This window comes from Neopsephotus bourkii, unplaced genomic scaffold, assembly GCF_033783945.1.
Source record: "Neopsephotus bourkii isolate Nb327-2 ecotype Australia unplaced genomic scaffold, CSIRO-AGI_Nbou_v1 NB_401, whole genome shotgun sequence".
NCBI classification, from domain to species: Eukaryota; Metazoa; Chordata; class Aves; order Psittaciformes; family Psittacidae; genus Neopsephotus; species Neopsephotus bourkii.
Window position 1 is genome coordinate 11,493 of NW_026900905.1, and position 13,122 is coordinate 24,614.

Below are 13,122 nucleotides of genomic sequence, written 5' to 3' on the forward strand. Positions count from 1 at the left end.
GCTGGCATTGGCCAGCTCTCAGGCGTGTCAAGGTCCCTCTGGATGGCATTCCTTCCCTCGAGCGTATCGACCGAACCACACAGCTTGGTGTTGCTAGCAAGCTCTCCCTGCCCCTATTTCTTTTTTACCTACTCACCTTTCCTCTACCCACCACGTCTTTTGGTGATCTCTGTCAATCCCGTAGTCCTTCCTTCTCTGCCCTGCTCCCTCTCCCTCTGTTTGCCTCTCTTCCTCTTTCCGTGCTGCTTCTTTCTCCATCTCTGTGCAGATGCCTACCCTTTTTTTCCTCTCATGTCCTTCTTTCCCTTTTTTCTGTCTTTCTCTCTATCCCATTCCCTGTTCCATCCTTTCTTGCTAAGCCTCTCTGTCCAGCTGGCTGTGCCTTCTTTCACTCTTGATCTGGAATTTTTCTTTCCCCTCTCTTGTCCTGATGCCCAGCAGTTGGTTTTGTCCTCCAGTGCTGCCCTGCTCTCTCTTCCTTCTTTCTCTGTCATTCTGGCCTGCTCTCTTCCACAGTATCACAGTATAGTATGTTAGAGTATGTTAGGGATTGGAAGGGACCCGAGCTCCACCTCTACCATTGTCCCTAAATCCATGGCCAATTCCCTCCAGAACACCAGGGCCATCTTCTACCTGGGATGTGCTGCACAGGTCTTTCTGTTTGTCTTTTTTATTTCAGCAGAATTTTCTCTTCTCAGTGTCATGTCCTATGACCACTACGTGGCCATCTGCAAATCCCTGCACTACAGGACCCTTCAGGGCAGCAGAGCTTGTGTCCACATAGCAGCAGCTGCATGGGGCAGTGGGTTTCTCTATGCTGGGCTGCAAAGAGCTAATACCTTTTCTTTACCTTTCTGCCATGGCAGTGCTGTGGAGCAGTTCTTCTGTGAATTCTCCCAGATCCTCAAGCTCTCCTGCTCAGACTCGTATCTCAGAAAAGCCGGCCTTCTTGTGGTTGGTACCTCTATAGCACGTGGGTGTTTTGTTTTTGCTGTGGGGTACTATGTGCAGATCTTCAGGGCTATGCTGAGATTCCCCTCTGAGCAGGGATGCCACAAAGCCTTTTCCATGTGCCTCCCTCAGCTGGCCAGGGTCTCCCTCTTTGTCAGAAACGGCACATTTGCCTACCTGAAGCACCCCTCCAACTCCTCCCCATCCCTAGATCTGGTGGTGTCAGTGCTGTACTCCGTGGTGCCTCCAGCAGTGAACCCCCTCATCCACAGCCTGAGGAACTAGAAGCCCAAGGATGTTCTGAGGATGCTGATGACTGGATGTTTTCAGCAGCCGTACACTGCCTGCTTTCCTCTGCAAAGGGCTCCAAGGTCATGACAGGCCACGTCTGTCTTTCCTCCTTGTCCTGGGTTTAGCAGTAGCAGTCATTTTTCTCTTTCTTGGTAGCTGGTGCAGTGCTGTGTTTTGACTTTTGGGCTGGGAACAGAGCTGAAAAACAATGACGTTTTGGTTTGGCCAAGGACTCTGTGGGCCTCATGCTCTGCCAGGGAGGAGGGAAGCCGGGAGGAAGCAGAGACAGGACACCTGACCCAAACTGACCAAAGAGGTATTCCATACCGCAGCACGTCATGTCCAGGAGGTAACTGGGAGTTACCCAGAAGGGCAAAGGGGACTGCAGGGTTGGAGGAGGTATGGGTTGGTGCTTGGCTGGGCTGGGGGAAGCGAGTTATCGGTCGCCTGGTGATGAGGTGTTGTATTCTTTTCCCTTGTTATTTCCTTTATCATTATTATTATTGGTGGTAGCAGTAGTGATTTGTGTTATACATTAGTTACTAAACTGTTCTTATCTCAACCCGTGGGAGTTGCATTCTTTCTGATTCTCCTCTCCGTCCCTCCAGGAGTAGGGAGAGGGCAAGAAGTGGGGGGGAGTGGGTGAACAAGTTGTCTGGCTGGGGTTAAACCACGACACTCCTTTACATTTGTTTTCCTTTTTCCACTTGTGATGTTGTCCTCTAAGACATGTCAGTTTTCATCTCCTGCTACTTCAGTATCTGCCCTCCTGTCACTCCAGCAATACAAATGGGTTCCACCCCTTAATAGTTTGCTGGCATCAGGGTGCACTGTGCACTGGTATTTACTAAAGCCTTATACTTCTGTGGGACTGATGTGCCAGGTCATCTGATCCACACAGTTCAGCAAACCTGATTGTCCCACTCCTCTACGTGGCTGGAGGCAGGGCCCCTCTAATGTTGATCATAACATCTTATATCTTGTAGAAAGGGATTAGTATTCCTTATCACAGGAGTTGGAGTAAAATCATCTCTTCCACTCCAGCTGGGAAGCTGCTCACCAAAGACTGGAGCAGCAACTTTCTTGGGAAGTTCATCCACACACCCGTTCCTCCTTCTGGGCCTTCTGGATAGCTCCCCCGACTTTAGGTAGTGGGCATGATGTGCTGTGGCATGGAACACCACAATACCGTGGGCTGGGGATGGGGGCTGTTTGTACGCCGTATCTTTTTCTTTTTTTGGGGGTGGGTTCTTTTCTTTAGAGAAGGTGTAAGCCATGCTCCAGGGCAGCCAAAAGTGCGCACCAAAGTAGAATGCACATGCAGTTTCAAGTGCCAAAACAAGGGCGGATTACCGTGCTGGTGGCACTGCTGTGGAGCTCACATTGTGTGTGCGCGATGGCTAGCAACAGCTTACTGTCCTGGCATCTTGGCTGTTTGAGCGGAGGCTGGAAGTCTGCGCTCTGTGGGCCGTGCCCCAGGACAGCTGGAAGTGCTCACCAGGAAAGCAGAACGCACGTGCAGTTTTATGTCCAAAGTGAGAGCGCACTGCTGTGTCGGTGGAACCGTTAGGAAGCTCATTGGACTTTTCACCTTTGGCACAGTTGGGTGCCCCAGTAATCACACAACTAGCTGAAACCAGCCATATCTGCAATTCTTCTTATAGCTGGCAAAGATTTAGAATGCTGTGACCTTCCTGCAAAATTTATTGCAAGCAAAACAGGACGGGCAGACAAGGAGTATCCAAAACTAGCAGATGTTTGGGAGGCACTGCCTCTAACTGATAAGTAGAAGGATGGTGTGAAATTATTCCCTCATGTTTAGCAGGGCCACTAAATCCTGTTATCTCACCACAGACTTAGAACACAAACTAAATCCTCACTCAAGTCCTGTACTTGTACACTGAACTTTAGGATACTTCCCATGAGATAAGCTAAGCAAGGAGCTTGAATCCTGTAAGGCAGAGGGAGCTGGTGTCTCAAAAAGCCAGTTTTGCTCAGGTAACTGCAGTTACCATTTTCATTAAATATTGCATTACTACTTTATGCTGAAACTGGGCTAGGATAAAGCAGATAGCCTTCCTTTGGACCCTTTGGAGTGCACACGGCTTGCGGGGTTAACTCCTGTAACAGACAACTGGTGTTTTGCTTAGAGCTGCTTTGCAGTCTTTCAGAAAATAGCCACACACAACGCTTTCTCCAGCAAATGAGATGACTTGTTTTTTAATTCTAAAGGAGAAATCCAGATGTTCCAAATGGAAAGTACATGTCTTCTAGCTATGAAGCTGCATGCAGCCTGTGGCACAGGTTCACAGACTGGACTTTTGAGCGTGAAGAAAATAAAAGCTACATCATACTGATGCCCCCAGACTGACAAAACGTGCTTTACTGGAATTCCTCTGCTGAGCCAACAGCTAGCGCGTAGAGAGCTGTTATCTTCCCCAGTGAGAGGTCTTGTACCAGGCTGTTAAAGGATGCTGCTATACACTTACTTAGGCTACCCAGAGGGATTAAGTTATCAGTTTTTTCTTATTCTTGCTGCTGTAGACCATGTCTTTTGGTTCTTTCTGAGCACTGTAGTAGAACCAGAGAGCTGGAGGATCTCCAGTTAGGTTTGTGTTTTCACCACCAGCCCCTAGGGTGAGGAATTCAGCAGGGCTGTTGCTAAAGAGCAGCAGCTTCCATAAGAAAAAGTAGAGGAAAACCAAAACCCTATTCCAAAACATACTGCATGCAGCAGGCCTTGTCCTTACTGGACTTCTCTTTGAAATCCAGAGAGGAGGTATGTCTTGCAGTTACCCTGGAAGTGAGTAATTTGGGAATTTCCACTATAAATAAAATTAGAGTGAGCGGTTCTAGAAATAGCTGGATTTATTTTTTTTTTTTTTTATACCCTGGCAAGTCATTCGTATTCCTGCAAGGGTCAATATGCCTTCCCACAGAGCAAGAGTGAGCCACGTTTTACTATAAAGTAGCCTCTTCTTTTCTAGATGATGAAGGAGACATTTGAACACTGACATTTTGTACAACCTCTTGTGTTCAGTGTTGGAATACCTGCTCCCTCTTTTGGCCTCCGACATTCCCTCTACATGGCACCTCTACTACTTCCAATATGAGTCTAATAAAAAACACTCCCCAAGAACTGGTCTCTTGTCTTCAGCTGCAGTGCGAGGGGGTGTGCATGGCTGAGGATGACTGGCTGTCTTCGTTCCATGTCTGTGCCTCAGCCAGAAGCCAGCAAGGTGAGGATGAAGGGAGAGGAGCAGCGTGAGCAAGGCACAGAGCTCTGAGAGCCTCATGTCACTTGACTGGAGCTAAACACTGCCCTGTGAAGGCCGCACAGCCCTTCCCTACAGGCTGTCTCCCAGGGCTGTGTGTCCCGCAGGAACAGGGCTTTCCCCAAGGACACAGCCCATCTCAACACTCCCCTTTGCAGTGCACACAGGGCTTCTCTGAAGGGTGTAGCCAGAAACGCAGATGCTCTGCATGACCCTTGCCATGGGTTAAATACCACAGACAAGTCCGCCAGAACACCAACAGTTAAGGAGAGAGAATCACGAATTGCAGTCTGAAAGAATCGTAGAATCTTAGAAGTCAGGGACCTGGAGATGTTACGGGATGTGCTCTGGTGACCAAGCTTGTGCTCGCTGCTGGGGGGACCCACAGAGAAAAGGCTGAGTGGGAGGAGGGCACAGGACTCACCCTGCTCCCCTGGGACAAGCCCTGTCTCAAAGGGTCTCCCAAGCTGCCCTGGGACAGGACCTTCCCTCAACCCTGAGGTGTCACGCAGCATGCAGGAGCACACAGAGAGGGGCTGTCCCTGGCTTGGACAGCAAGAACTGGTGAGATGAAGCTCCTCTCTTGGGTGCAGGACCTTGCTGCTCTCCCTGCAGATCGCAGCACAGGGGGTCAGCCATGGGTGGGGGAGTAAGGGGGGAGTAAGCACAGCCTGGCAGATGTGCCCCATGGAGGGGACCCACTGAACATGGGCAACTGAACCTTGCCTGCTTCCTCCATGCTGAGCTGTAAGCGATCTCCTCATACACGGCCTCCCAGAAGGGCTCCCAAGCTCTCCCAGAGCTTCTGGACAGTGGCAGAACTGTCCCAGAACAGGCAGAGAGGGGACAGGAACCCACCCTGCTCCCCCCAGCTTTTTCCCTTTGGGTATTGCCTTAGCAGAGGGAAGTGACAAAGTCCCACAGTGTGCAGCCGAGAACTGGGAAACCCTCTGGCCCAGGCAGCTGCTGCCATTGTGGACACAAGCTGTGCTGCCCAGGAGGGTCCCGTCACACAGGGGTTGGCAGATGGACACATAGGGGCTGCAGGGCGTGATGGTGAGGAAATAAAACTCGTCTGTGTTTGAGGAGGGAAAGAAAAAGACCTGGGCAGCAGGTCCCAGGAAGAAGGTGGCCCTGGTGTTCCAGAGGGAATTGGCAATGGGTTTAGTGACAGTGGTGGACATGGAGCACAGGTCCAGCAGGGGTCGGTCGAGGAGGAAGCACAGGGGGTGTGGAGGCACTGGTTGCAGGCTGTGGTGGTGATGATGAGTTCATTGCCCAGGAGCACAGTCAGGTAGATGCCCAGGAAGAGTCAGTCATGCAAGAGCTGCAGCTCCGACGTGTCCGCAAATGGCAGGAGGAGGAAGTGGGTGATGGAGCTGGCACTGGACATTTGCTTCACAGAACACCCTGAAACTGCCTCTCCTCTGGTTTCAGGAAGACTTTTGGCAGGTCCCTTCCATGAGCTCTGGTTGGTGCAGGCTGAGGGTGTCACTGAAAGGAGGGGGCTCTGCTGGGGGCTCTGGCAGAGCCAGTCCTGCCCTCCAGCAGTAAGGAAAGAGGAACATGGCGGGAGCGGGTACGGGGGTGCTGTGTCAGATGAAATTCACACGAGAGATCAAAGAGCTTTTCGAAAGATCTCACCTGTCCATCAGCTTTGGTCTCAGCCGCCCTGTGCTGGCTCTTTCAGCAGGGAGATGACGTCACCCAGCCTCCTCCAACACACTGGGGTCCTGGGGTGCAGGGACCGTGCTTGGAAGGGCAACCCTGGGTACCCCTGGCTGCACAGCTGGCTGCACAGCCCTGAAACCACCCCCAGGAGAAGGCAGCCATCACACACACCCCTTTGATGGTGCAGTGGGGAATCTGATGCTTCTCCGGCCCCACTTCTGCGAAATTAAAAGGGGGAGCTCACAAGCCCCTGGAAACCCCAAGGAGCTGTCCCAAGGATTGTTGGTGACCCACATCCGCTGCCTGCAGGCTGCCCTGTAGCCATGTCGGGGGGGCTCCTACCCAACCCCCAGTGGACCTGCCCTCCTTTGGAGACAGATCTACACCACTCTGATCTGACAAACCATTCGCCCCTCTTTTTTATTTGTGTTCCTTTTCTGCTGTGGTTTCAGTTGAGGTTTTCTGGTTTTGCCATCTTTCCATGAACCTGCACTCGATAAATGCAGGTGTAGGCTGTGTTTCCCCAGTTGCTCTCCACAGTAAGTTTGACGCGTGAAAAGGCTATGTGTGTGTTCTGTGAAGAGAGCGACAAGAAAACGGAGGCGTTACGTGTGACAGTGCAATTGATGTTTCTCCCCCTGCCCACCCTGTTCCTGCTGGAACAAGCTTCCAAAAGTGGGTAGACATCTGAGGCTCACTGCTGGTACCGGGGCTCCTGCAGAGACTGGAGGCATGGGAAGGAAGAAGGCAGCCTCTGCAGCCGGTCCTGGCAGGGACTGCGACTCCCTTCCCTTTGCCCCTTTCCCTCTGCAGCTTGCTCTGTGCTGACAGAGAGGCTGGGGAGGTCCTCCTATGCGTGAGAGAGTTGGTGTGAAAGCCCATTAAGCTCCCGCTATGCTCTCTGCCTGCCTTCCTCCTGGCAGGTGTGAGGGCACCAGGAGAAAAGGGACTTGTTGTGCTGGGAGGAAAGGACACTGTCCAGCCTGTCAGCAGGCCACAGGGTGGAGTGACAATGCTGCCCGGCAGCTTTCCCCACCAGGTATCCCTATTTCTCCTGGCACAAAGATGTTGCTCTGGTGGAGAGGCCATGTGTGCAGCTGGCTCTGCTGAAGGCAACAGCTGCAGCCAGGGGTCTCTCAGGACTTAAGATCCCACAGGAACAACCCTGCCCTTGCAAATCTCTTGCTGCTACCCCCACCGCATGCTACTCAGTCCTCCCAACTCCACCAGGCCTCCTCGGCAGTGGTCTGGGCCCCTGTGCCAGGGGAGAGAGCATTCACGCTCTTCCTGCCACAGACTTGCAGGCACTCCTGGTTTTCTCCTGGGCATCTTGCCCTCGTGCATGGACCGTACCTTCAGAGGGAAGGTTTGAATGGCCTGTTTTGTCACGCTGTACTCGAACGTCCCAAGGAGAGTTTCCTCTTCTGTGTCTGCATTCACTCCCTCAAGGGAAAAGCACAAGGAGGAAGGAGAGAAGCTCAGACTTGTCCCAACAAAGAGGATGTTTGTGTGTGCTGGATCAGCACATACTGCATGCTGATATGCACACTGCATCCTGGGGCTCTAGCAGGAGTTAAGCACTGTGTCCACCTTGTGTTTTACTCAAGAGCCCTGAGGTGCTCTCACCAGAATGAGTCTTGAGAGGGATGGAACCTCTAGAGCCCCTGAAGTATCCTGCAGGCGCACTGCAGGGCTTAGGAGAAAGCAGGGCACGAACGTCCAAGGATGCACAAAGCAAGCAAGTTCCAGTCACAGCTTTCCCCCAGGGCCACATGCCAGCCAGAAGCACCCAGCAGAGACTTACAAAGACAGCGATGTCTCGGGGGGCACTGGTGACGGTGCCAGACGAAACGACCTCTTTGTAGTTGTGATGCACACTGACAGCAGTCAGATGGACTCGTGCTGGCAACAGGATGACCACCTGGCCCCGGTCCCCTTGTAAAGGCCAGCAGTTTCCTGGGGAAATGTCCGGCTGCAATCAGAATGGGAGAGCAATGAAACGTGAGCCCATGTTCAGTTCAACTCAGCTGCTCATGTAACTTGAAGCACGGGTGCTGGTGTGTCTGTGGGGTCTATTCCGGCTTGAAAATGAGGCATGTGTGAGGAAATGGACAAAAGTGGCAGCCTCTCAGTATTATGGAAGGAGGAGAATACCTGTTACTAAGCCAACCTAGTCAGGGCCTTACAGATACACCTCTCTGCCCAGAGGCTCTGCAGACCCCCTGCCTCCCACCCCGCAAAGGAACTGTTAGGGCTGAGTATGAAAATGAGGTCACCAGGGAGAAAGTTGTTCACCCAGCTGTGACTCAGGACTGTGGGCAAGATGCAGCAGTTGAGCTCTGTTCCCCTCCCGAGGGGAGCTACTGCTTTCTATCAAGCCCAGCCCTGAGTTCAAGCTTTGGTTTCAGGCAACAGATCAGCACTGTGGCCTTGAGCATTACCACTGGACTGAGAGGACAATCCCCAAGGTCAGTCTCCAGCTTCGCAGGAAGGAAACATGCACTGGTGATTTCTGCTACAATACCTGCAAAATCGTATCAGGAGGGTTGGGAGAGCGGAAGAGCCGTATAACCCTGCCGCCCCAATTGTCATAGGTCTCCGAAGTTCTCTGCATGTCGATGTTGGCACCTGTAAGGAAGGGAGAGCAGGTGACTGCAAGAGGCCACAGACTAGGAGGACCCTGTGCTCAGACCCTCTTCCTGATGCTGCTGGACAGCTCCATGTTTTGTCAGTCCTCTCCTCATCTCCATGCTGGTAGGGGTGCCTAGCTGCGCAGGACGACAGCACCCATATGCCTGGTGTCTGCTCCTCTCAGCACCGCAAGTAGAAGGTCTGAGGGTGCTGGTGAATGACAGCAGACCAAAGCTGAGGGCTTGCTGTGTGGGCAATAAAGGATGACCCACCCATTCTCTTTCCAAATGCATTGATGAGGGAGCCCCTCCATCAGCCCTGGAAAGTGTGTGGGGCAGTGCCAGAGGCACCTGCGCAGAGGCGGGACCAGGAGGGAATCCAAGAGAGCCATTGCCACAGACTTGCTCTGGGACCTCATGAAGCTCCGCGGCTTTCAGCTCCCCTGCTTTGCAGAGCAGCACCTGGAGGACATCCTCCTTTGGGGAGTGCTACTGACAAGTGCATGGCAAGGAGAATGGGTAGTGCTTCCTCCGGGCTTCTGCCCAGCCAAGCCTTCTTCTCCAAAATGCAGGGTTACCTTCTTCAAACTGCTTATCTCCCCCTCCAGCTGATCCATCTTGTCCAGGAGAACCTGCAGCTTTTGGGCTCGTTCTGTCCAAAAGATGTGCAAAATCCTGCAGGAAAAGGAAAGCAGATGTTGTCAGAGAGCAGCCCATTCCCTCTGCAAGGAGCAGACACACAGGGGCTTTCTGCTTTGTGAATGCTTCCCTTCCTCCCCAGGCTGAAAGACAGGCAATGGCCAGAGGGAGGTACAGGAGCTGTGGCTGTTAGAAAAATGGGTGCAGGTAGCACAAGGTTGTCCTGGGTTCGGCTATAGCAGTAATTTTTCTCCTTCCTAGTAGCTGGTGCAGCGCTGTGGCTTTGACTTTCAGCCTAGGAACAGCGCTGATAACACCTATGTTTTTAGTTGGTGCTCAGCAATGTTTACTCTGACTAAGAACTTTGTGAGTCTCATGCTTTGCCAGGGAGGAGGGGAAGGCAGGAGGAAGCAGAGACAGGACACCGGACCCAAACTAGCCAAAGAGGTATTCCATACCACAGCACGTCATGCCCAGTATGTAAATGGGGCAGTTACCCGGAAGGGCTAGATCACGGCTCTGGTCGGGCTGGGTACTGCCCAGGGGCTTTACTCTTGGCCCTCCCTGAGAATGGCCACAACACGAGCAGTGCTCGTGAGAGTGGGAAGCTGGCTGAGGAACACCCCTTGATCTCCCCTTTGCTTGCACTGGCCCTCAGACATCTCCTTTCTCCCCGTGTCCAGCACAGAAACATGTAGTACGTACATATTCCTTTCCCCATCTTTGCTTTACCAGCAAAGATGCAGCCTGCAGTGGAGGAAGAAGTTGGCGGCAGCAGCAGCAGCAGTCCCCACTGCTCGAAGCACAGCCGGCAGCACAGCCCAGTTCTCAGCCCCTCCCTCCCTGCACCCTGACCTCTGCAGCATGAGGCTTCTGCCTCCCCAAAAGCCCAACAGCAGAAACAGGTAGTACATACACAGGGAAGATGCACACGATCAGCAGGTATCTCCACAGGGATGGAGGGGTACCTGCCAGATGGCAAATGAGGCTGAAGACCGTCCCTGAGCAAAGAAAGCAGACAAAAGTTAGGCCTGTGTCTTGAGGTCTCTTCTGCAGGATGCTCAGCCAAGAGTGTTTTGGCTCCCTGCAGGGAGGCAAGCACCGAGCCCTAGGCACCACCTCTCTGGGGTGAAGAGCAGGGCAGCCTGCATTTCTCCAGCCACTTGTGACACTTTGCCAGACTTCTGGCACAGTGCAGCTCTGAGTTCACCCCAAGGACTTGGCAGCAAGAACCAGTGCTGAGCTTACTTGCAAGTGCTCTGGCCTTGTCATGAAGCTTTGGTGGCCCTCGAGCGGGTGAGCTGGGAGTGGACTCAGAAAAGCATTCCCCCTGTTCCACCTCTGTGAAAAGGCTCCTGTGGCAGGAAAAAAAAAAGATGCTGATTGCTCACAGTGCTTGCTGGGAGAGCAAGCCATGCTTTCAGCCAAGGCCCACCAGAAGGGAGATGGGCAATGCACAGGGCTCTTGTGCAGAAGCATCTGTCAGCTTCCCCATGCTGATCCATGATCTGCTGGCTCTATTAGGCCGTGTCCCAGCTACCGTCCTAACCTGATGCCCCATGCACGAGCCGCCAGCTTCCTACCTACTCTCCTGGCAGTGGCTCTGCTCTGCCGCCCCTCCTGCTGACCGTCGATCACTCGTGCTCTCTAAGGAGATATTTAAGCTCAATTTCTCCCTTTTCTGCGGTGCCCTTCTCCTTGGCATCTCTGCGCAAAGGCAGCCTCCCTGCTCAGCTCTTCCTCCTAAGCCTCAGCAGTCTGGGCTCCTCAGGCAAAACCAGCTCCAGCAGCAGCTCCACGCTGCCCTTCCACAGGAGTGTCCCTGCCCGGGGCAAGAGTCAGTGCAGCTGTGGGCTCTTTCCCTGCCCCACAACGCTGTATGGGTGCCCATGACTCTGAGTCAAGAATGGCGGCTCTGATGTCACAATGGGGCTGAGCAAGGCTCCCTCTGGGCTCCCCTGGGGCAACATGGGGACTGGACCAGACTAGGGCCTGCAGTGCATGGGAAATGGGGTGAGCTGGAGCTGGGCACTGTGACCACCCCAGCACTTCCTGGGCCTAGGCAAATACAGCTTATCAGCCACACATACAGAGAGGAGGGATGACAAGAACAAATATCTCTCCTGTTGCCATGGGAACTCTGTTGTCCCTGCAGTTAGCTCCAGGTGGCTGCCTGAGGTCAAGCATCTGCTTCTGGGTGTCCCTCCGGATGGCCACATCCTGCTCGGAGACAGAGCCAGCCTGGCCAAGGATGAGGGCATTGAAGGGACACCCCTTGGGGACAAGGGCCTTGGGTGAGCAGTGGCCGAGTGCCATCCAGGGACGTGGCTGGCGCCAGAGCCTTGTTGGGGATAGAGTCCTTGGGACCCGCTATCTGGAGGCAGCTCTGCAGAGTGGGACTCCAGTGATCTGGGTGGGTATGGTGGCTCCAGGTAGTGGCAGACTGGTGGCCAGGGCAGGGGATATTCTGCTCCGTTCTCTGCGCTGGGGAGGCCACAGCTGTGGACTGGACCTGACTGGGGCCAGCATTGCTTGGGAAATGGGTTGGGCTGGAGCTGGGCGTTGTGACCACCCTATCACTCATTCAAGCCGAACCCTCATCTCCCAGTGCCCAGCATTCACCAGTGCTCCCCATCGCCTCCCGTGCCTGAAGATCCCAGTCACCCGGCAGTATCCCCACCTGCCAGTGCACTGCAGCTGTCCTCCCACCTCCCAGTGTTCCCTAATCCCGGGATCCTTCATGCCCCAGGAAGAGGGGTCATTCTCAGCCCATTGTTTAGCCAAGGGGTGCAGAGGGGGCAGGGACAGTTCTGCTTAGAGACCCCTGGTCTGAGGCTAGCATCATCCCTGGGGGAGTCCTGGGGGGAAGGGAGTCCTGGAGGGAAAGGGAGTCCTGAGAGGCAGGTGGTGCTGGGAGATGGTAGTGCTGGGAGGTGAGGGGCACTGGGAGATAGGGCGATCTGGCTTTGGGGGGCTGGTGGAGATTGCTTTTGTGTTGGAGCAGTGGGCAGACACCATAGGACCTCTGTCTGTCAGGGGTCCTTTGTTCCCCTTCACCACCCGCAGATGCCAGGGCACTTGCATGTCCAGCTACCCCGTGGAGGAAGCTGGACTGATGCCAGCAAAGGTGGCTGAGGCCATGGCTGAGGCAGGGGTGACTGTGCCTAGGCCGGGCTTGCTGCCGGGGCTGGTGTCTCTGCCAAGTCTGCCTTTGCCCTGCGTGCTCTTGGGGAGGGCAAGGAGGAGTCCTGGGAGGGATAAATCTGCCCCTCACCTTCTCCAGCCTCATCCAGGACTGCCCACAGCACAGAGGAACGTGAAGGTCCCAGTGCTCAGCGTGGCCCTGCTCTTCACCATCCTGCTGTGCACCCCAGGAGATGCTCAGGTGAGTCCCCAGTGCCCCGTGGAGGGGCTCAAGGCTGGGAACAGGTCTTGGCTGCAAGACATCAGCTCCCCTGCAGGATGAAATCATAGTGGTGAGCATGAAACCCCTTGAGTTGGCTCCTCCCTTTCCCAAGCAAGGGGAAAGGGAGAAGCCCCAGGCGATGCAGCTTTCTGCCTTCCACACTTCTGTTTGTTCCCAAGTTTCCCCGCAGTATAGCTCCTGATATCCAGAGCACAGCTTCTTCACTGGATGGTCAGACCTATCGCCTCTCTAGGAGGGC

At 53.9% G+C, this 13,122-nt stretch overlaps 2 protein-coding genes across 2 annotated transcripts; one reads left to right on the top strand and one right to left on the bottom strand.

The window, feature by feature from the left end:
• The first annotated feature begins 579 nt into the window (after positions 1 to 579).
• Positions 580 to 1,268, top strand: LOC133210166 (olfactory receptor 14C36-like). The gene has a single exon (XM_061349311.1). It carries the CDS (start codon positions 595 to 597, stop codon positions 1,234 to 1,236), a length of 642 nt encoding a protein of 213 aa, XP_061205295.1. The 5' UTR covers positions 580 to 594; the 3' UTR covers positions 1,237 to 1,268.
• Positions 1,269 to 6,898: 5,630 nt separating this feature from the next.
• Positions 6,899 to 9,493, bottom strand: LOC133210167 (sperm-associated antigen 4 protein-like; the record flags this gene model as incomplete). The annotated part of the gene is made up of 4 exons (XM_061349312.1): positions 6,899 to 7,631; positions 7,993 to 8,160; positions 8,713 to 8,816; positions 9,397 to 9,493. Coding segments are annotated over 4 exons (624 nt in total), but the record flags the coding sequence as incomplete, so codon positions are not given.
• Between the last annotated feature and the right edge of the window lie 3,629 nt (positions 9,494 to 13,122).